A 24441-nucleotide genomic window follows, 5' to 3' on the forward strand; every position below is an offset into this window, starting at 1 on the left:
TCTTCCTAATTAATTTTCATATTTACCCCAAACAACTAAAATTAATTTTTGTATGTACTCTGAGAATCTTTCATCAATATCATACTTTACATGCAAAATATTACAAAGGAATATATATATATATATATATATATATATATATATATATAAAAAGACAAATCCAACATAATTCTTATTTCATGTTTTTAAAGTAATATCGTTCCTAGCATACAATTAAGTAATTGAAATTTTATTATTTAGCACTATCAAAACCTGTGAGGCACCCAATAACTTGAATTTATAAAAATCCTTACCCAATTTTATCAAAATCTTACTAGAATTTCTATGATTTTCAGTCTTTTAAAACTAAAGCTTTTAGTTTTTAAGATAATGTGGATTATAATAATAGTGTTTTTATTATGAAAAACCAAAAAAGAAAAGACTAGAAGAAAGCAAGGTCGGGCAGATCTATAAATTGAGCCTTGCAAGGATTACAATTCAGCTGAGAGCTGAGAGGCAAAATGGCTAAAACTCAAGGTCGAAAGACACTCTGCATCTGTTTGATTTCAATCTATCTAATGATGTTTGGAGCTTCAGGAGCTTCTCCAAAGCTAGGAAGAAGCAGTTTCCCAAAGGGTTTCAAATTTGGTGCCGCTTCATCTGCTTATCAGGTTCCACTTTTATCACTACTCCCTTCCACTAATTCATTCATTGGATTAGGTAACCCTGTGGTTTTTTTGTTTAACTGATAATATTCTGGACTTGCAAATTCCAATTGTGTAACAGGTGGAAGGAGCTGCACATGAGGGTGGGAAAGGCCCCAGCATTTGGGATACATTCTCCCATATTCCAGGTTAATTAGTGCATACCACGAGGTGGGTATTTTAATTTGGTGGCATGTCTTATGTATTTATTTGTTGTTATTGAACGTTAACTTGCAGGTAAAATTGAAGATGGAAAGGATGGTGATGTTGCAGTAGATCAATACCACCGCTATAAGGTACAAACTAAAACTATTTTGAAAATGGAAGAATTCTATTTTAGAACTTGAGCTTAATTAGAATATTTGAACAATGGGAGCATTTTATTTTAGAACTTGAGTTTAAAATTTTGGAGTGTAATTTATTAAAAATTTGAAAAATGTTTTTAAAATCTCGCGAATGAATGAGGACATGGCTCATGTCTTGAATTATATTAGTTTGTGCAAAAGATTATATCAAATTTTTGCAAAAGATATCCAAATCTACTTTGATCTTTTGCAAAAAGATATCTAAATCTACAAAATACATGAGAAAGTTCAAAGAACCTAAAATATTTCCAAATCTACGAACAATATAAAAATGATAAAATGATTATATTGTTTTTGAGGTTTCTGCGAGTTACATCATTGTTTAGATTCTTTTCCGGATCCATCGCATAAGGACTTTTTTCCATCTACCTTTCGAACCAGATAATTCATTTTCGCACATCTTGAAGATGAACCATCGTTGCTGGTTCGAAATATGGATGGAAAAGAATCCTTATGCAATGCGATGAATCGAGAAGAGAATCTAAACAAAAATGATTATACATTTGTTTTATTTTTTAAACCTAAATTGAATTGATTTAATTGTAATCTGCATGCAGGAAGATGTTCAGCATCTCAAATACATGGGAATGGACGTGTATCGTTTTTCTATTTCCTGGTCACGCATATTTCCCAGTGAGTTGAATTAAGAAACAATGATATCTTTACCTTGAGCTTATTTTGATGGTTGATACAGACCATATTTGGTATTCAGAATATTTGGCAATCACATGGACATGAGCCAGGTTAAATAATTGATAGCATTTATGTTTGTATTATTCTTAAATATTTAGGGAATCAGTAATAAAAATAAAGATGTTGGATATTTTTGTAGTGTATTTTAATTAGTAAAAAGTTTAATTTAAAAAATTATAAAAATTCAAGCATAATTTTGATAAAATTTGAACAAAATATTTAAAAAATTTAATTATGACGATCCAACCTTAATATTTTTGATGGTTACTGAATCTATTTCTATTTTAAAAACAGGATTCAAACACCCTATCATCAAAATTTTGACCGAACTCCTGGTTAGAGAACGCATAGCATATCTTTATACAATGGATTTTGGATTTTAAGTTACCGGTCTAATTTTTTTTTTTTTCAATTAACAGAGGGCTCTCCCAGACGTGGAGGAGTCAATGAAGAGGGGATCGCTTATTACAATAATCTCATCAACGAGCTGCTCAAGAATGGTATTTTAAAAACAAATGTTAGCTAGCCTTGTGAAGAGCTTTATGTCAACAAGGCCTTTTATTTATACATGGATCTGAGTTTTGATGCAGGTATAGAGCCTTTTATTACACTGTTTCACTGGGACATGCCGCAAGCTCTGGAGGACGAGTATGGGGGATTCCGTAGCAAAAGAGTCGTGTAAGATTCACTGTCTTAATTTTCTTTCAAAGTCTTCTGAAAAATCGAGACATTTGATTCTGATATTGATCACTCTTTCAGGGAGGACTTTGGCTTCTTCGCAGAAGAATGTTTTCGAGCTTTTGGAGACCGTGTGAAGTATTGGCTTACTCTACAAGAACCATTCATCTACTCGGTATATGGCTACGATTTAGGGATTATCGCACCAGGCCGCTGTTCATCTCCATTTGGAAACTGTACAGCAGGAAATTCTGCAACAGAGCCATACATAGTAACCCATAATATGCTTCTAGCACATAGTGCCGCCGTAAAACTATATAGGACTAAATACCAGGTGAGGTTATGTTCTGTTTTAGATAGGAAAACTAACAAAGAATATATATATATACCTCTTTGAATATCTTTTGAAAAAAAAAATGCAGGCGAAGCAGAAAGGTTCTATTGGCATAGCGCTTGTAATGCCCTGGATAGTGCAGTATTCAAAGCTGGATCAACAGGCTACTCAGAGAGCACTTGACTTCAGAATAGGGTGGTATGCATTCGTTTTATCTTATTTGTATGATTTTATTTTTCTGAAGGAAAAATACATTGTCTCTTATATATATAAAAAAAATTCATATACATAGTTCTTCATCTAATGAAATTATGCTCTCTCTGTTCTAGCACAGTTTCGGTTCAGACTTTTCAGTTCTATACAACCTATAAACCATGTAATATTTATCCATTACAATTTGTCAAAATGGACTTTTAAGAGAATTAGAGAATTTTATAGGCATGTACACTCCTTTCAAAAAAACATAATAAGAATTCAAAAACCAAAAGTTTAGTAAGATAAGAAAATATTAAAACTCCGGAATGGACCTTGTTGTTTTGGATATATGAAGTTTATCTGATGACCCCTGGAAGTCCTGTCACGCCTCTTTTGGATAGTATATTTGCAACATGTTTTTGCTGCCAAAGATTTGTGGAAAAGAAATGTGTTAAAGGAACCCACCATGAATCGAATGCGCTTCATTCAGTATGATATCTTTGGATATTGAAAATAGTTTATCTCTTTATTTAATCAATGCAATTTTTTGAGTCTTCAAATACCTACAGGTCGTTGACGTTGAGCCATAGTGCCGAGTAAAAGAGACCTAGAGCATCATAATTTCTGCCCGATTGTTGTTGCCCCTGCCACCTTCCCACCGGAAATGAAAGTAGTGCCTTGGTTCCCTAACAATAAGAGCACGACATCCACATTCATATTTAGTATTGCTGCATGCGCCATCAAAGAATCCAATAGGAAACTTCCTCCATATATCCTGTGAAATGAATTTTCTTCTTTTGATTTCTTGCTTTATGGGGCCTATCTCGTTTCTATTGCTAGAGAAGTTTGTCTGTTGTCCACCTTCTTATGATAAAAAATCTTGTTGTTCCTGCGTCTCAATATGCCCCATATAATATAAAAAGGTAGGGAACAGAACCCTTGATGAGTATTAAGCCATATTTTGAAACATGTCTCCAAATTGTGATGCGTCGATTGTTCATCAATTTGAAATACGTGCAGTACAGTATGCCAAATTTCTGCAGCTATAGGGCAATTGATAAAGAGATGTGAAACATCCACCGAGTGAAGTGAACAAAAGGGGAATATTCTCGGTCCCAAGAAGCCTCTACATGTGAGATCACTCCAGGTGAGTATTTTATCATGGAGGGCCAACCATCCAAAACATTTGAGTTTTAATGGCAGCTCCCATCTCCAAATCTTATGCAGCCCATTAGGAAACTAAGCTATAGTAATTGGGTTGGTAATATGCTTGTATATATCACAAACCACAATTTGTCTCTTAGAAGTGTTACCTTCCCAGGTGATCATGTCTCTCTCATCAATGAGGTAGATTCTAGCAGCCTCTACCTCTCTAATATAGAGGTCCCATTTTGTAGCCAGTGACCTGTAAGATCTATGTCCTCTACCCAATACCAAAACTGAATATGTTGAGAAGAGACCATGTGAGAGATCATGAGAAAGAAATAAAACATACCTCTACATGCCGGAGAAGAGGAGCACACAGTGTGTGTGAGCCCATAAGACCTTTAGATGCTGGAGAAGAGGAGCACACAGTGTATGAGAGCCCATAAGACCTTTTACTATGTCTAACCCAACCACCCTCCTATTTTCATTTTGGATAAGTATACACTTCTATGCCTAGGATAAGAAGGTTTTTCATTTTGGATAAGTATACACTTCTATGCCTAGGATAAGAAGATTGGACATAAGAGAAAAGTCAATAGTGGACTTGCTTTTAACTTTATTTTGGTTAGACATCAAATTAAGTCAAATAATTAACTTTGTTCAAGTTGACTATATCTTGTCTACCATTAACAAGATTTTCAAAATAATCTACAACTTAAATTAGTGTTCATTAACTATAAACTTGTTTTCCAAATAAGTATAGAAATAATATTCCATAGTCATTAATGGTATACATTTTATATGTGCAAAATAGAAATATCAGAAATAAAAATAAAGTCAAACAATTGACTTTACTTATAACTAATTTTTAATTCTCTTCCTTTAATTTACAACCTATTTAAATAAAAACCAGCATAGATCCATCTTAAATAGGGATCTAACATGAGTCTAGAGACATCCAATTTTTTCACATGCAAATTTTTATATGAACTAGCATTATTTAAATTTTTGTATAGTTATTTAACCTTTTTTATAGATTTTTAAATCTTTTATTTGATTGAATTTTTAAAATTTCAACTTTTATGATAGACAAACAGAATTACAAGTGACACTTACTATATAATAAACCTAAAGACTCAATAACCATAAATATTAAAACTTTGATTAATTTTTCTTTTTTCCAAAATATAAAAGTGTTTTTATTTTTGCATTGCAGGTTTTTAGATCCATTGACCTCTGGGAAATACCCTGATTCTATGAGAAGGCTGGTGGGAGCACGTTTGCCAAGGTTTTGCCTCAAAGAGCGGAAAGATTTAAGTGGCTCATTTGATTTTCTTGGTTATAATTACTATATAACACAATTTGCAATCAACAATCCAATTCCACCAAATTCCCAGCACACAGACTATATTCTGGATACCCGAGCTAATGTGACATGTAAGTAAAATCTGTATTCAGGAAAGAACTGCTGTAATCCCTATTTGCTGGAATATGTGACTTAAGGTTTGACTCTCTGAACATTGATTATATTCTCGATACCACGTTACTGTAACATGTAAAGTTAAATTTGTGTTTAGAAAAAAATTGAATTGAATTGTCGAAATTGGGATGCTTATTTTTATACTTATTTTCATTAGCAGAGTTAAATGGAGTCGTGATTTTATAGATTAAATTTATTAAATATTTCAAAATTTACAAGTAAAATCAATTTTCGTAGTATTTAGAATCTAATTAATTTCAAACGCATATCAACTTTTATTGTGGATTGCTAATTTACCATGTATTGTATAAATTTTGACGTTAACATAATTGTTTGTGGTTCAGTTGAAGTAAATGGACATTTCATTGGAGAAAAGGTAAGTGTGTTGTTAATATATTTAACTTGATTATAGATTTTATTATAATTTATAAGTAAATATATGAATATTTAGATTGCGAGAGATTTTTCAGCGAAAGTCATATGGAGTACCATTTGTCGACGCGTTTCGAACCAATTTGTCCTGACGATGAACCACACTAGTTGATTCATTTCGAACCAACTTGTCCTGACGATGAACCACACTAGTTGATACGCGTGACAAATGGTATTCCATGTGATTTTCGCTAAAAAATCTCTCAGAATCTTGATATAGATTACAGAAACCTGAACTCTTTATATGAATATCTGTCTGCAGGAAGAGTTGAGCACTTTCAGGTCTTATCCAAAAGGAATAAAGTACGTAATAAATTATACGAAGCATCGCTATAACAACCCTCCCGTTTACATCACACAGAATGGTACGTGAAAGTTCAGTGATTGAATAACAATTTTATAAAACGGTATGAATTTCATGTTTTATTCAAAACACGTATGGGTTTCAACAGGATATGGGGGTTTTGACAATGGCACAACCCCACTGGAAAAGGCGTTACAGGATTCGAATCGAGTGAAGTACCATTATCAACATCTATCAAACTTACTGGAGGCCATAAGGTGCGTTGCGTTTAACCTATTATTTTATTTTAATAAGTGCGTTGCGTTTAACCTATTATTTTATTTTATTATTATTTAGTGATTTATTATTTTTATTTAATTTTAGGATTACAATCCAATTATATATTATATTAGCGTATAAGGTTTTTTTTTTTATAAAATAAGTGATTCATTTTAACTTAGGTATTTGATTATTAAATCTATACAAACATATATGTAATCTATTTTCTAATTTTAAATTTGTAATTTAGAAAAAACACATATATTAAGCTGACTCAAACTGTATTAGATTTAATTGTTATTATTTAAAAATAATTATTAACATGGTCGTGTGACTTTGCAATGTCATAAAATGAATGACAGGGACGGCGCTGATGTCCGAGGTTATATTCTCTGGGCTCTTACGGACAATTTCGAATGGACCAGTGGATATAATGGTCGATTTGGTTTACATTATGTGGATTACAAGCACAATTTAAAGCGATATGCGAGGGCATCTGCATATTGGTTTAAACACTTTCTCAAGATTTAAAATACTTGTGCTTTAAACTTGGACTTAATATATATTAAACTTGGACTTAATAATAAATAAGTAATTAAGCTGATATTGTATTATCAGTAAATAAATAAATAAATAAGTTGAGATAGACTTTTTGTTTTATGGGCATCTTATATTTCATTTAAAATTATTTTTGTTTTTTTAATGTCACGGAAAAAATATTTTAACTTAATGGTTTATTGGTTTTAAGAATAATTGTTTGTAAATATTTGTACCATTAATGGTTTTAAGAATAATTGTTTGTAAATATTTGTGTGTTCCTTTCATAATGTTTATTATTAATTTTAAAATGTTTATTATTAGTTTTAAAACAATATAATTGTTAGATAAATAATTTTTTAGATTAATCACATCATTAAGATTGAGTTGAGATTTTGAACTAATTAATGTGGTTCACTTTGTTTTCAAGATGAACTACATTATTTGGTTCGAAAGGTCGACAAAATTCTAATGATATGATTAATCTAAAAGACATTTCACTACAATGTGGATCACAAAAGTCTTAGATCTAATATAATTGTTTGTAAATATTTGTTCGTTCATCTCATAATCTTTATTATTGGTTTTTTTTTTTCTAAATCAACTCTATATTTTAAGAATAGTTGTTAGTAAATTTTTATTGGTTCATTTAGTAATGCTTATTATTAATTTCAAAATAATCAATTTGTTATTTTCAATAGATAATATATATGGTGGGGTTTGTTTATAAAGTTCGGTAAAAAAATGAATTTTAGGATTAGATTGGAATCATTGTATGACAAATAAAAGTCTAAGCTTTTAAGTCTAAAACTTCATGGAATTTTCTAATGGTTATCTATCAATTCATAGATATCAAAATTGTTAGGGTGACATGCACAACTTCCTTGGATAGTTGGTCAACCTTCATATTGAATTCTTTGTTGATATGTTTTCATTTTTCATAATAATACACACATCAAATCTCAATATTAATGAAAATTTCATTTCTAAGTAAGTGTGTCAAACTTATCTTTGACTTTTAATTTATGTGTAACTTTTAAAAATAATTTATAAAACTTGCTCAAGTCTTTGAAAAAGTTTAACAATAACATTTTATTTTATGATATTTTTTTTCGTGGTTTTATATATGTATGATATTTTAAAAATGAAATTACTATATATATAATCTACTTAATATAACATAAACTCTAAAATTATTATGTCACTAATTAAATAAAATATTCCCAAGTTATAATGGGAAATCTTTAACATGATCTCTTTTAAGCCTTACTACTAAGTCTCCAATACTATTGCAACAATTATAAAAATCCAAAAAATACATTTGTGATTTTCTATCATTTCCTATGTCAATATAAAGATATTTTGAAAATGTAATCTAAGTTCCTCCTCTAAACTCTTGCTACATTTGAGTCCCTTCCTACATTAATACAACTTCTTTAGATAGATTTGGAATAATGCTTACATTAATATATAGTTAGGATTAGGTTGTTGGGGTTTTGTTAAAAGATTTTCTAACAATATTCTTCTTGTTTGCAATCTGTTGAATCTCATGATCACTATTTATGTGGCATGTATATGGAGTTTGTGATTGAATAATACAATTTTCTTTTAGCAATCTGTGCAACATGTGTATTTCTCAGAAGTCCTTTTTGGTATTAGAGCCTACATGGGGTTGACTCCCTTAAGGAGGGCCCACGAGATGGGAAGTCACAAATTTCTAAATCTTTTATATAGTGTAGATATGACTATGTGTTAAGATTAGATAACCGTGCGTGTTAAGCTTACTGTGTGAAATTCACGTGAGTGTCCAACGAAGTTTGTGAATCTCACAGACAATTTTATGAATTGTGAAGAGCTTACTATAATACTGTTAAAATTATAATTTCAACTGTCATGCAGCATTTAATTCCTGAAAACCGCTGAGCCTTTCCCGCACCGCTTTTCACAAGTTGGTGGTATTTTCTCAAACGACAGCGATAACATCCATTGATTGACACGTGGATCAACAGTTTTGAAAAACAACCTTTTCCCGAAGCATAACGTTCGGCAAGAAGTGGCTGTGCGATATTGCAGTCAGCCGTCCAATTGAAAGCAAAGCTGACCACTGTCGATTGAAGCCAAAAGTTGTGTACAGGCCTACAACATGAATATTGACGTGAAGTGAAAGTTTTGAGTTTGACCGCCGGTTTGCCAGTAAAACAATTAATGAACTTAATTGAGGTCGTAGAATGGTTGGTAAAATTTTAATTTCAATGTTTTTATTTTTCACAGATGTAGTTTTGTTATTGTATAGGTAAAAGCGTATTGTTATGTTTTTGTTGTTGTTGCTTATGAAAAGTAAGAAATACGCAGCAGCGTGTGGGGAATGCTTTTTTGTTGTTCAGTGAAATGAAATGTTTTTACACACAACAATGCAGTGAATGTAATTTTGTTGTATATGAAATGTAATGTGAAGATACACAACAGCATGAAGTTTTTTGTTGTTCATTGAAATGTAAAGAGAACTCGCAGCAGAGCGAATGTAAGAAGAATTTGTTAGAGCAGGTTAAATGAATGAAAAATTTTCACGCAGCAGTGAATGTAAAGAAAATTTTTACACACAACAGTGTAAAATTTTCTGGAGAGACAGAGTAAATTTTTCTTGTTTTGGAACTGCATCTGAAGCAGTCTCTCGTTGTAATCCCTCAGGAAGAGGAAGATCCTTTTGTAACAGGCAGTCTTTATTTTTGAATATAAAGTTTTTTATCTGTGTGAAAAACTCTGTTCTTCTTCCCAGAAAACAATTTTAGCTTCCCTGTTAAGATCCTCTGTTAAAACAGAGCATCATTCTTTGTTCAAGTTATTTTTGTTTTGGAATTAAATAGAAAATTCCCATCATGGTATCAGAGCTTGTCTAGGCTCTTTGAAGGTGTCAAAGAAGCTGAAGGAAGGATTTCTTACTGCAGCAGCTTCTCCAGTAGTGAAGACTCAGTCAAGAAAAATCCAAGGTATTTCTCAAGTCAGTTTTTGGTGTTACTGTTGAAGACTGTTAGTTATTTTAATACACAATCAAGTATTTTGAAGCATAGTTAAGAGTGCAAGAATGGTTAGAGCCAGCACTAGCATGGGTATCTTTAATACTTAGCTCCCACAATTTAATGGGAAAAAATATGACTATTGGGCAATAACCATGAAAGCTTTGCTTGCTTCCCAAGACTTATGGGAATTTGTTGAGTATGGTTTTGAAGAACCAGCAGATGAATATGAGTTTAATAATTTGACTCAGGCAAAGAAAGAGCTATTGAAGAGCAATAAGAAGAAGGATTCTAAAGCCCTCTACTTCTTGTATCAAGCAGTGCATGAGAGTGTGTTTCCAAGGATAGTAGCAGCAAAGACATCCAAAGAAGCATGGGAAACTCTTAAGATAACCTATCAAGGCATGGAGAAAGTGAAGACAGCGAAACTACAGTTGCTGAGGAGAGATTTTGAGAATATTTGCATGAAGGAGTCAGATAATATTGACTCATTCTTCACACATGTGATTGGTCTAGTCACATAGATAAGGTCTCATGGAGAGATTCTTGAAGAAAGGAGGATTGTGGAGAAACTATTGAGGATCCTACCCTCAAGGTTCGATGTGATTGTCACCACCATAGAAGAGACAAAGGATCTCACAAACTTTTCAGTTGATGAAGTACATGCATCAGTGATAACACATGAGCAGAGATTGAGTAGAAATGAAAGCTCATCTCTAGAACATGCCTTTAAGACCCAGATGTTCTTTGGAAGAGGAAGAGGTCAAGGCAGAGGAAACAAGAGAGGAAGAGGCAGAAGCCAAAACAGAGGTGGAAGAAACAATCCAACAAATGCTCAAGGAAGAGGCAGAAATCCAAATCAGAACCAAGGTCAAGGCAGCAGCCAACAAAGTGGACAACATCATGCTCAAGGACAAAGGTATGATAAATCCAATGTCCAATGTCATTATTGTAAAAAAAATGGGCATTATGCAAATGAATGTAGGAAGAAGCAGCATGATATGAGTAATAGAACTAGTGCAAATTTCACTAGAGAAAATATCATCCAAAATAATTTGTTTTTTGCTTGTAATATGACTGAAGAAAATAGTGAAGATGTATGGTTTCTGGACTCTGGTTGCAATAACCATATGACAGGAAACATAGCCTTGTTTTCTATGTTAGATCAAAATGTGAAGTCACAAGTCACACTAAGGACTGATAATAAAGTTTCTGTTATGGGAAAATGAGAAGTAAATGTCTTAACAAAGAAAGGTGAAAAGAAAACCATAGCAGATATTTATTATGTTCCCGGAATGAAATGTAATCTCTTAAGTATTGGACAACTTGTTCAAAAGGGGTACAATGTTTTCTTTTTAAATGATGTATGCACCATCGTGGATAAAAGACCCAGAAAATAATGTATTGCTGAAGTGAAGATGACAAGGAACAGGATGTTCCCTCTCAAAATGAAGGCAGATTTGAAAAATAAAGAAGAAATAGCAGCAGTGACACAAGAGGCTTTCCGAAGTGAACCAAAAGATGAAAATTGGTTGTGGCACTTGAGATTTGGACATCTCAACTTTGGAGGACTTAACTTGTTGAATAGAAAAGAAATGGTAAGAGGATTACCATTGATAGAGAAACCAGACAGCCTTTGTGAAGGTTGTATCTTGGGCAAACAACACAGAGAAAGTTTTCCATCTGGGAAAAGCATAAGGGAAAAAGCACCCTTAGAGATTGTCCACTCAGATTTATGTGGACTGATGCAAACTCCATCACTTGCAGGCAGCCACTATATACTAACATTCATTGATGATTTTACTAGAAAAACTTGGGTTTATTTCCTGAAGAACAAAAGTGAAGTGTTTGAAAAATTTTGCAATTTCAAAGCAGTTGTAGAAAACCAAAGCGAGCTGCATATCAAAGTTCTAAGAACTGATAGAGGAGGTGAGAGTATCTCCAAAGAATTTCTACATTTTTGTAGAGAAAATGGAATTCATAAACAGTTTACCACTAGGTACACTCCGCAGCAAAATGGAGTTGTCGAAATGAAGAATAGGACAATCATGGATATGGCGAGGAGTATGTTAAAGGCAAAGCATTTGCCAAATGATTGTCGGGCTGAAGCTGTACACTATGTAGCATATATTTTTAATAGATGCCCTACAAAAGCAGTCACGAACAGAGTGCCAGAAGAAGCATGGAGTGGGAGAAAGCAAGGAGACCCACATGAAAGTTTTGGATGTGTGGCTTATGCACACATTCCAGATCAGCTAAGGAAGAAGTTGGACAAAAAAGGGGAGAAATGTATTTTCATTGGATACAGTGAGGAATCCAAAGCTTACAGGTTGTATAACCCATCCTCCAAGAAGCTTATTGTGAGTAGAGATGTTCAATTCATTGAGGAGGAAGCTTGGGATGGAAGCATAGAAAAAACAGTGAATGTTGAAAGCTCTTTGTCACATGATGAAAATGATGAGGAGATGGCTAAAATACATCCCCAAACAGCAGCACCAACACAAGGGAAACAAAGGACACCCTTGAGGAGAAATGAAAGTGCTTCTCCAAGCACATCACAAGGAGGAAATTCAAGTGCTCCTTCAAGCACTTGTACACGAAATGAAAGAGGTAAGAAGTTCAAAAATTTAAGTGATATTTATGAGCAAGAGGCAGCAAATGAAGGTATGAATTCTTTGTTTTCTTTATATTGTCATGTTGATGACCCTGTTCATTTCGAAGAAGCAATTAAGGATAAGAAATGGATAGAAGCTATGGATGAGGAGATCAATGCCATAGAAAGAAACAAGACATGGGATTTAGTAGAACTGCCAAAAGGAAAGGAATTCATGGGAGTTAAATGGGTCTACAAGACCAAGAGTAATGCTGAAGGAAAAATAGAAAGACATAAGGCAAGACTTGTTGTCAAAGGATATAAGCAACCATATGGGAGAGACTATGAGGAAACTTTTGCACCGGTTTCTAGAATGGAAACAGTGAGAGCAGTGTTGTCCATAGCAGCACAAAACAAGTGGAAAGTTTACCAAATGGACGTGAATTCAACATTCCTAAATGGAGTGTTAAAGGAAGAGGTTTACATTGAACAACCTCCAGGCTATGAAAATAAAGGCCAAGAGCACAAAGTGTGCATATTGAAGAAAGATCTTTATGGGCTGAAGCAAGCACCAAGAGCATGGTATAGTAGGATAGATTCCTATCTACTGGAAAAAGGAATTGAGAAGTGTGAGGGAGAACCCACTCTCTACATCAAAGAAAGGGATGGTAAAATATTAGTTGTTTTTTTATATGTTGATGATGTTATTTTCACAGGTAATGATGATTATCTTATTAAAAATTTCAAAGCAGTCATGAAAGAAGAATTTGAAATGACTAACATGGGTTCGCTGAGATACTTCTTAGGAATATAAGTAGAACAAAGTGGAAATGAGATTTTTATCTCACAAGCAAAACATGTTAATGAAGTGTTGGAAAGATTTAATATGCAAGAGAGCAAGGCAGCAATCACTCCCATAGTGATGAAATTAAAACTCAACAAAGAGAACAACAACAAGGATTTTGATCCTAGGACGTACAAGAGCATAGTTGGTAGCCTCATGTATTTGACTGCAACTAGGTCGGATATAATGTATGTTGTTAGTTTGATTTCCAGATTCATGGAGAGGCCAAAAGAAGCACATTGGCAGGCAACAAAAAGGATTTTGAGGTATGTTAAAGGTACTAAAAGGTTTGCCATTTTATATACTGCTTTAAAATGTTCAAATTTAATTGGAAACACTGATAGTGATTGGGCTAGAAGTGTAGATGATCGGAAAATCACATCCGGTTATGTTTTTCACATGGGTTGAGGAGCCATTTCATGGGCTTCTAAAAAACAGCCTATTGTAGCATTGTCTACAGCAAAGGGATAATATTTGGTAGCTATAGCAACAGCATGTCAAGCAATTTGGATGAGAAGGATGTTAAGGAGCTTATGCGAAGAGAAAGTAAAAGAAACTGTGATTTTTTGTGACAATAGCTCAGCTATTGCATTATCCAAGAATTCTGTGTTTCATAAGAGAACGAAACACATTGACACAAAGTTTCATTACATCAGGGAATTCGTGAACAATGGAGAAATCGTTTTAAAACACTTCAGAACTCAGGAGCAGGTTGCAGATATTCTGACCAAATCATTGGGCCATAAAAGTTTTGAGTTTTTGAGGAAATGTCTGGGTATGACTGATAACCCAGCAGTTGAAATTAAAGGGGAGTGTTGAAATTATAATTTCAACTGCCGTGCAACATTTAATTCCTAAAAACCGCTGAGCCTTTCCCGCACCGCTTTTCACAAGTTGGTGGTATTTTCTCAAACGGCAGCGATAACATCCATCGATTGACACGTGGATCAGCAGTTTTGGAAAACAACTTTTTTCCTGGAGCATAACATTTGGCAAGAAGTGGCTGTGCGATATTGCCGTCAGTCGTCCGATTGAAAGCAAAGCTGACCACCGTCGATTGAAGCCAAAGGTTGTGTATAGGCCTACAACATGAATATTGACGTGAAGTGAAAGTTTTGAGTTTGACCGCCGGTTTGCCAGTAAAACAATTAATGAACTTAATTGAGGTCGTAGAATGGTTGGTAAAATTTTAATTTTAATGTTTTTATTTTTCACGGATGTATTTTTGTTATTGTATAGGTAAAAGCGTATTGTTATGTTTTTGTTGTTGTTGCTTATGAAAAGTAAGAAATGCGCAACAACGTGTGGGGAATGCTTTTTTGTTGTTCAGTGAAATGAAATGTTTTTACGCACAACAACGCAGTGAATGTAATTTTGTTGTATATGAAATGTAATGTGAAGATACGCAGCAGGGTGAAGTTTTTTGTTGTTCATTGAAATGTAAAGAGAACTCATAGTAGAGTGAATGTAAGAAGAATTTGTTACAACAGGTTAAATGAATGAAAAATTTTCACACATAAGTGAATGTAAAGAAAATTCTTACACACAACAATGTAAAATTTTCTGGAGAGACAGAGTAAATTTTTCTTGTTTTGGAACTGCATCTGAAGCAGTCTCTAGTTGTAATCCCTCGGGAAGAGGAAGATCCTTTTGTAACAGGCAGTCTTTATTAATGAATATAAAGTTTTTTATGTGTGTGAAAAACTCTGTTCTTCTTCCGAGAAAACAATTTTAGCTTCGCTGTGTTAAAACAAAGCATCATTCTCTGTTCAAGTTATTTTTGTTTTGGAATTAAACAGAAAATTCCCAACAAATACGGGGCTCAATGCTTTGAGGTTTGAGGGAGTTGTGATCATTGTCCATATTGACAAATTGTTCTTGGTTGTTGGCATAAGCGGAAGAACCTTTTGAGAGCATGTTGGGGTATGCCATTAGTGGAAAAATCATGATGTTGATGCTTTTCTTCTGGTGTTAATTGTTTTTTCTTGTGTTGTACTTTTATGGCAAATGGATTTGGAGCCATGTTAGGTTTTACAGACAGAATCCATGCAAATCATCTTCCAAGCGTCAGAATTTGATTAAGTTGGAGGCTTCATCTGCCATCGTTGGCTTCAAATTTTTCAACATTGGTTTCTCTGAAGTTTAACATTGTATTAACTATTACAGTAGGGGTGTGAGAGGAGAAAAAGCATTTCCTCAAGTGTTTTAATTTTCTTGGGCTCAGTAGTGGTCCTTAGTTTGAACATAATTTTAAGTATACCCAACAAGTTTGTTCTAGAGTTATTCTTACTAGGCTCGTATAAGGAAATATAAAAAGAATTTCCCATTGCAAGAGAAGCTCATGTCTTCAAAGCAGATATTCGTCTTTGCTACTGTAAATTAAAAACACGGGCCTAATACAGATCTTAACACCCAAGCTGTGCGGGCAGAGGATCGTGTAGTGTTTCCTGAATTGTTTTTCCTCTCAGGCTTTAGCAGTGGATGTTACCAATGTTTCACCACAAGGCTAAAGAGAATCGACACAGTCCCACTATTGATTTTCAATGTTGTATATAGTGTGCTAGTGTGCTTGGCATGCAACTAGAGGAGACTAAATAAGAATTCCCTCCTTGTAGAATGCACAAATTCTGTGTATTTGTTGCAGAGCGCTCGATCAAGAGGAGATTGATATGGCTCATCTATGTATCAATATCGAGGCAATGGGAAGTCAACCCACCAGAAGCGAGGAATGGTATCAGATACTATGAATTAACTAAAACCCAATTAATCCTTCAATTACTCTCTTGGTAGGGATTTTATTGTCTTGTATATTAGGATCCTCGGAAGAGCTGTAAAATGGGTTTTATAGATTGATCTAATGCTATTTTTGTTTTAATCTTTGCATGCATTGTGTTCTATTTGTGCATGCTTTCTATTGTATGGGTTGTAGAGCCAGTTTTGCTTACTTCAAGGCTAAGCATAGTTAAGAAACAAATATGCCATCGAGATCTACACATTTGGGAGGAAATATGCTCCAACGTTGATGATTTATAGAGTCGTTGTTTGCTACATTATTAAGTGGTCTTATGCATGTAGCTTCAGTTCAATCAGTTTACATTTTATATTTATTATGTGTGTAAAAACTATAATATATGAAAACCAATTATTGAATAGATTAGCACAATTTAAAATAGTGGTTCTCGACGTTTTTCAATGCCAAGAGAACGTATCACTAGTTTGATTGTGAGAGTTTGTTATATGATGATGGATCTTGTTGTGCTTTGGGCTTCAACAACGTCAATTACATGTTATGTTATGAGATCCACATCTGTAGAGTTGCATAATTGATTGTTTGATAGAGTCCAATATCAAGATTATCCTTCGGGAGATCGAGAAGTGTCAATTATGCAAAGTTCATAAAAAATGGTCAGAGGCGGTTATGTCTTAAATGAGTTGAATGGGAAGCTTGAAGATTGTGGTGGTGAAAAGAGCATTGTTCAGGAGACTTCATAGTAGGGACTCTATTCCTACAGGAGGATCTAGCAACAAACTAGAAAAATATATGCAAACCTTCCTAGTCTATATAAAAAAATACAAAGAAAGATAGATGACATACCTCACTCTGATGCTAATGCCCTTTGGTGTCATTCATGTTCTTCTCACTTCCAAGCTCAATCCTCTGTACATTTTTTTGGAGGATTACTTGCAAGGAAGATCAAATAGAAACGAAAAAAAACATACATAGCATAATTCATTCTAACATAAACTATATGACTGATGAAGGAGTATCATACTAAATGAGTAATGTTTTACACACTTATGGAAAGTAAACACATAATTTATTTTTAATAGAAAGAAAAGGAAGCATAAAACCACTTAAGCCTTGATGTTGGAAGCCTCCTTTAGATGAGTTTCCAAGTCCTAGTCAAGACCTTCAAGCACTCACTTATCCTTCACAAGATGGGCATCATTAGGGCATAGTTTTAACATAGGAAGGCAACCAAGCATTAGCCAACCAGTTGTGGATAGTAGGGATCTCATTTATAGGAAAAGAGAGGGAGTTAAGGATCCATAAAAGGAGGAAGAGGTTCCACAACTCAAGGGAGAGATTCATGAAAGTAGGATCAAAGACCAAGAATGGGAGATCTCACTCTAATCCTTATTCACATATAACCAACTTGTCATTCTCGGGACTTCTAGTAAGAGAAGCTTCTCCTCCACTTTAGGAAAAACTGCCTAAAGAGGTTCAATGTTGGTTTTCACTATAAAATTCACGCTATCAGTGCTAGGTCAATATACTGCAACAAGGTACCAACACAGATCACTTGTGGTGCAAATATTGTTGATCCTGAAAACTAGGCTTTTGACAAGTTTTCTCAAAAACTATTTCAAGGAAATTTTTCTTCTCTTCTTCAGGGATGCTTTTGTATATGTTTCATGGTGAATACATTGACAACTTTCATCATTTTTACACTTTAGGATATGGGACGGGAAGTGTGACAAAATACTATGTAACAAACATCAATGGGACATAATGGTTGAAATCGCGAGCCCACTTGAAAGGGGTTGTGGCTATTCAATCTATAGAGAACTATGTTATAATTGTGTTGTACATAGGGAAAAATCCCATATTTCACCAATTTCAAATGTTCATATGCACAAATACAATAAATGTATTGCACAAAGTGTTAACAACCACATTTTTTAAGTGAGCATAAAGGAATTGAAAAGGAAAAAAGTATTAAGTGTTGTGATGAAAAATAGTAACTCTTGATCCATATGCTCGAGCACACCAAACTTTTGAAGAATGATTCAAGGAATCACTTATTATGAGTCCACCCTGAAAAGATGTTGAATTAGCTACAAATGCACTGAGTTGTATTTTATTGAAAATTTTGAAAATGAAGATATGTCCTTACTAATCACTTGATAAAATTCCAACTGCATTACCAAATCAACATTTTAATATCCATCAATTTGGTTTTTATCTCATAAACTTGCATTCCACATCAATGCAGGAAGAATGGTCACAAACCACATTCCATAAACCATAACAATAGGATTTCCAACAAAGTTGGAAACTAATTATTCAAGCTCTTTATGCAAAACAATAGTGCCTATTACATAACCAAAAACAATAAAAATAAAAATAAAAAATGCCTTTGCTAAGAAACAAAAACTTGATTAATGGCCAAAATAGAAAAGCATGTCTATAGGCAACGGTGAATTTTCAACAATTCTCTAGTCATACCATGTTTATATATGAATAGCCAAACTAAACTAATCATGTATCTAACACACCATCATATATTAATATTTTTATTTAAATTACTTTTTGTGATCATAAAATTGTGAATGGAACAATAACTCTTTTAATAAGATTATTAATTCGTTTTATCGTTTGTTTTAGAATTGAAATGCATGTGATTATAGTTAAATTAATAATTAGGAAAAAATAAAATAATTATATTAGTGATTGAGAAAAGTAAAAATTAGAAAATTTAAATTTTATAAATGTGTTTTGATTTTAAAATAAATGTGAGTTAATTTCTAAGTATGTGGGGCATAAAATAGATGGTCATAAAATATTTAATTAAATTTTTTTATGGTGAAATGGTCACTGGTTTAAAACTTTGTGGGAAAATATTCGGCGATGTTAAGGGTTGGTGCGGCCTAGGTTAGGTGTGATAATTGGGTGATTTTTACTACTTAGATACCCTAAGACATGGCTACTAAAGCCATAGATTAGGCGTGATAGTAAGACTCACATTACTTGACAAAAAAAATGTGAATCAATTTTAAAATAGAGATTTTAGATAATTTCAACTTGTTCGTCATAAAATAAACATTATATTCAATTATATTTGATAAAAACCATTTGGAAAAAATCCTTTCGCTTTCCTTGGATCATGTATTAAAACAATTATGAAGTAAATAAAAATCAAATTAGACATGGGTATGTAATAATTAATGATGGAAATGATGTAGTCACATTCACCATCCATCAAAAATACCTAAAAGACTAGTATATTTAACTAAATTAAGATAACATTTAAGTGAAATCATGACCTGCCTAGAAACCAAGGGCGAATAATTTAGAACTTTAAAGTGATAATGGTTTTCGACTCACTTTTGAATATAAGAATTTAATTAAATTTTGAAATTAAAGTTTTTGTTTGAATTTTTTTCTCTAAAAGATTAGTATATTTAAGTAAATTAAGATAACATTTAAATGAAACCATGACTTACCTAGAAACCAAGGGTGAATAATTTAGAACTTTAAAGTGATATTGGTCAAATCACTTTTGACAGTAAGAATTTAATTAAATTTTGAAATTAGAGTTTTCATCTGAATTTTTTCCCCTCAATGGACCAAAAAATTATGTGAAGGTAAACAAACTCTTAAGTTATTTATGATATGTTGTTATAATGTTTTTTCCAATCAAGGATCCAATGTTTTATTTATTTCCTCCCATCAAGCATATCTATATATCTATATATCTATATATATATATATAGATGTATATATATCTAACATCTATATAGTAAGAACTTGCCAAAGATGACATATCAAGGTTGTTGATCGATGTCGTTAAATGCACCCGTATGATTTTCATCATCACCACAATTAAAAAATCCTTCAAATACCTCAAAACTAATATCCTAATAACCTTTATAGCAAAACCAAGATAATTTTTTGTGCTTCTTGCAATAGGGTCCAAGGGAGTGGCACATCCTCTAGATGTCTCAAAACCAAGAAACCCGACAACCTCTATAGTGTAATCAAACCACACTTTTACATTGATTGTAATAGGACAAAAGTAGATACATAGCACTGTTGCACAAGGACCAATCACAGAAGTGGAAGAGTTGAACATTAGAAAGCATTAAACATGCTATAGTAGACTCATAAATGTCTATGGTAGAAAGCAATGGATCTGGTTTCATATGTGCTGAGAATTGATTAATATAGTCAACGACATGAATGACTAGTTTTTTCATGCACAACATTCCATAAATACGCATAGTTCATATGCCTAAAAACATATTCCATCTTTACATGTTCAACTTAAAAGCAACAATTTCTTTAACATATTAAGTATCAATTTTCGACTCTCACCTATAATATTTTCTTGAAGATATTGTAATATCTAGGGTAGTGAGTTGTCATATCATGGAGAATATTTGTGTTTCAATTTTTTATTCATGAAATATTTTTAAATATAACTAAGTGATCAAATTAAAATGCAATTTTACTGATATAAAGTTGTTTTTATAGTACCCATATTAACATTGGATCTATCAAGCATCAAGAGGGATCAAATCTCTCAAGATGCAAACCTCTTTTAGAGTGCAAAACTTAAAGAATGATTTGCGCCTTGAGATATTTGATCTCTTAATACTTCATAGACATGATATTGATATAGATCTAGGCTAACATTTTATTTTTTAATTTCAAAGACATATTTAAAAATATTTTTTTTTTCTCAATTTAATAGATTTGAAATTAAAGTTACAGTTACTGTTTTTTTTAAATATTTACTTGGCATAAACTGTAAAAAAAAAGAGTAACCCAATAAGATTTGTGGTTATATCTTCCGGATCCATCGCATTTTGTTATTTTATGCATCGACGTTTCGAACCACCTTTGTGGTTCATCATCAAGATTTAGATTTGTGAAGAAGTCAGAGAGAGATACAGATAAATAAATAAAGGTTAAGGTCTTCAAAAATAGTAAATACCCTAATCGTGGCTTATATCATTGTAATCTTTGTATGCCTAAATTTATTTATGGAAACAAATTACTGCTCCCACACAAAAATGACATAGTTTCTTTGTATATGCTTTAGCCAATTATGATAATTATGAATCTTATATTCTTTGGTGGTCATGCTAACACATCATAACGAAGGATATTAGGGAAGGGAGGAACTACACGAGTAAAAGGTGTGCTTATTATGCTGCAACGTGAAATCTAATTTTCAACTTTTGATGTTTTTTTGTCTTCTTGTGGGTGGAACGATGGAAGCTACTCAATTCACTCAAATATTGCAACTCGTTGTGATTTCCTGGCGTTGTGCATTCTCATTAACCCATCCAAAATGTTTTTCTTTTTCAATTATCTCTTTAGGCTGACAAATACCAAGAGTATATTAATATGAATTCAAAGTGCACTAATTTATTCATTAAGTTAATTTAATATTCCTATAAATTCAACCCACTAATATAAACCTAAGTTTAGATTGTAATGGTTTGCTCTAAATATCACACCTATTTTAAAAAAAATAATGTAAGCATTTTTTTAATGTAATATTATTTTATGTATGTGAGAACACCTCTCCCATGCTAGGCTATAGAGCACTTATTGGCATAATAATCACAAAATGGCATCATTATGAAATAGGAAAAATTCATAATACACTTAAATTTGATCCATTTCATTACTTTTTTATTAATCCTCTTTTCTTAAAAATTATGTTCTTCACCTACCTTTCACATATGTGCACTAACTATTTGGCAATTGTGACCAACCACACTTGTTGCATGGTTGAGAGTTTTTGTGTTTAATTTTGGTACCTTGTCATACAAATGGATGTAATATTCTTCATTTTTGATATATTGATGCTATCTTGTAGTACAAATAGATGATATATTCTTTATCTTTTACATGTTTTCAATACCTTACATTTAATTAATAAAATATACAAATAATCACCTTTCATATTGTGTAAGCATGTTGAAGTAGTACTTCTTTGGATTTTTAATCATAGGAGACTACATGCCTTTATCATTGAACTATGAAACAAGATTTCGTTTTTGGGGAAAATCCTTTCATCTCTTTTCACCACCTATACTATTGTTTGTGTCGGCCGGATAAATCATTCTTGCGAACAAGACCGATCTCCCTAGTATTAACTGATATCTAGCGACAAGCAGAACAAACAAATCTATCTTTCTCTAAATTTGCGATTTATAAATAAAAACCAAGAGGTTTTTTAGACCCTACCTTAAGTCCAACGCTAGTTTTTGGCAGCCACGCTTCGACCGTCCGAATGAGTTTCCTTTTAAGAACCTGCAAACACAAATAAGCACACATCAAATAACACCTACATAGCTAATATAATAAATCATATTCATCATGGTGATCAAGGAATCCATGAAATAAACCATAAAAGACAACTTATTGAGAAAAATAAACTTGATTGTATTAACTTTGAACAAATAAGAACTTTACAACCTTTGGTGCCTTGATGTTGTACAAGCTCCTCCCAGGGTCCAAGCAAGAATCTCCTCTACTTTGACAAGCCTCACACTCTTCCCAATGAGATCAAAAGGTATGTAACCTCTCCTCTCAAGCTTAATTAGGAAGACTAAATTCCAACAACATTTATCCTCAAAACGATTTAGCTTTCAACCTCCCTGGTAACCAACCCAATGCCTCATTTTATAGTACAGAGGAAGGAAGTTACAGGTCTACCTATGAAGGGATAGAGTCTTCCTTCATATGGACAAGCTCCTCACATAAAGGGGTTAGCTCCTTAAGGTATGGGATGCATGCACCTTAAAGGAGCGAACTTGCCACCTCAAGATTCCCTCTAGAAGCTTCCAGAAATAACCCAAAGTGATTTTTTAAGAATGTACTTGCGCCTTTTTTACTTTTATAGGGGTCCGTACCCATTACATAGAAACAGAGCGGTCAGTTATGCAGGGGACATGACCAGTAGGTGCGGGACCGCAGGTAATGCTAAGAGAAAGTGCGGAACCAGCGTGTTAGAGATTTTTTAAGGGATTTCTCTCATTTTTCAAGGCTTGACATGAAGAACTGAGGTTTAAGACTTGCAAAGGAGGAAATTATGAGTGGTGATAGACTCACACTGATTGCAAAATGTCATGGTGACAATATTTTGTGCAACAGATTGCCCCTTAAATTGCGAAGTCTGTAATAGATGAGGATAATATTTGTCATCTAAGAAGAGTGAAGTAATTTATCCTTTCAAATATCATCTTGTGGACGGCCTGGTTGGAACCTGTAAAAACATTCAATACAAAATATATATATGTGATCATATCATTGATGAGGTAGGCATTCCCATACTCAGATCAAAACTGAATACAGAACTAACTAAACTGCTCTGATATAAGAATGATCTTGTAATACATCACAAGTATAGACATATGTAGACACAGTATGGACGCAATCATCTGTTTATGAATAGTCCATTGTATAATGAATAACAAAATTCCTCGCAACCTGGATGGTGGAAACTAGATCCAGGGTCTTGATTTCTGCTTCCTGAACTAGTACGATTCTATCCATGTGAATGAATGTGTCGAAGTCGAACATGGTTGAAACCACTTGATTACTAGTCAATGATGTGAATTGTTAACAAGTGCGAGAGAAACCACCAGTAATGTCAATGGCTCTCAAGTACTCAGTACAATCCATGAAATGTGAATAGATGAGCTGATGTTGAACATGTCATAGAATCCTTTGACCGAAGGTCAATGATGCAACCTGTCATTAGAGGCGAGAAACCTGCCATTGAGGCATGCAGATTCCAAGGTACAGACAATTTCTAGATCATCTTTCTAGATAATGAGCTGAAGTCGATAGAAAGCGATCAGTCGTAGGCAAGCCCACAACACGAAATCATATATCAAGTTTGAAGAAATATATTTGGCAAGGACTAACTCAGGGATGGTCAAGATGGATGAAAAATATTTTGCAGATGAATGGTTTATTTGAACTGACCTCTTGAACACATAACGAAACTGCAGATGGTTTGGTGACAATTGACCCAAAGCTAATACACAGAAACCGGCTGAAGACTTTCAATATGGTTTGATTAACTGTTAGGCAAAGGATTTCCCAACCCAAGTGAACAAAAAGTTTCATGTTCAAGAG

The 24441-nt window shown here is 33.3% G+C and overlaps 1 protein-coding gene across 1 annotated transcript; it reads left to right on the forward strand.

Moving 5' to 3' along the window:
- Positions 1 to 500: 500 nt before the first annotated feature.
- On the forward strand, positions 501 to 7099 carry LOC149159698 (beta-glucosidase 24-like). Its single transcript, XM_089434389.1, has 13 exons — positions 501 to 650; positions 766 to 832; positions 921 to 979; positions 1606 to 1681; positions 2161 to 2241; positions 2332 to 2419; positions 2501 to 2753; positions 2842 to 2951; positions 5311 to 5531; positions 5919 to 5950; positions 6269 to 6371; positions 6459 to 6567; positions 6931 to 7099. Exons 1-13 carry the CDS (start codon positions 501 to 503, stop codon positions 7097 to 7099), a joined length of 1518 nt encoding a protein of 505 aa, XP_089290515.1.
- Positions 7100 to 24441: the final 17342 nt, after the last annotated feature.

This window comes from Pinus tabuliformis, chromosome 5_2 (assembly GCF_031772625.1).
Source record: "Pinus tabuliformis cultivar Carrire ecotype Pingquan chromosome 5_2, CPIR1, whole genome shotgun sequence".
Taxonomy (NCBI): domain Eukaryota; kingdom Viridiplantae; phylum Streptophyta; class Pinopsida; order Pinales; family Pinaceae; genus Pinus; species Pinus tabuliformis.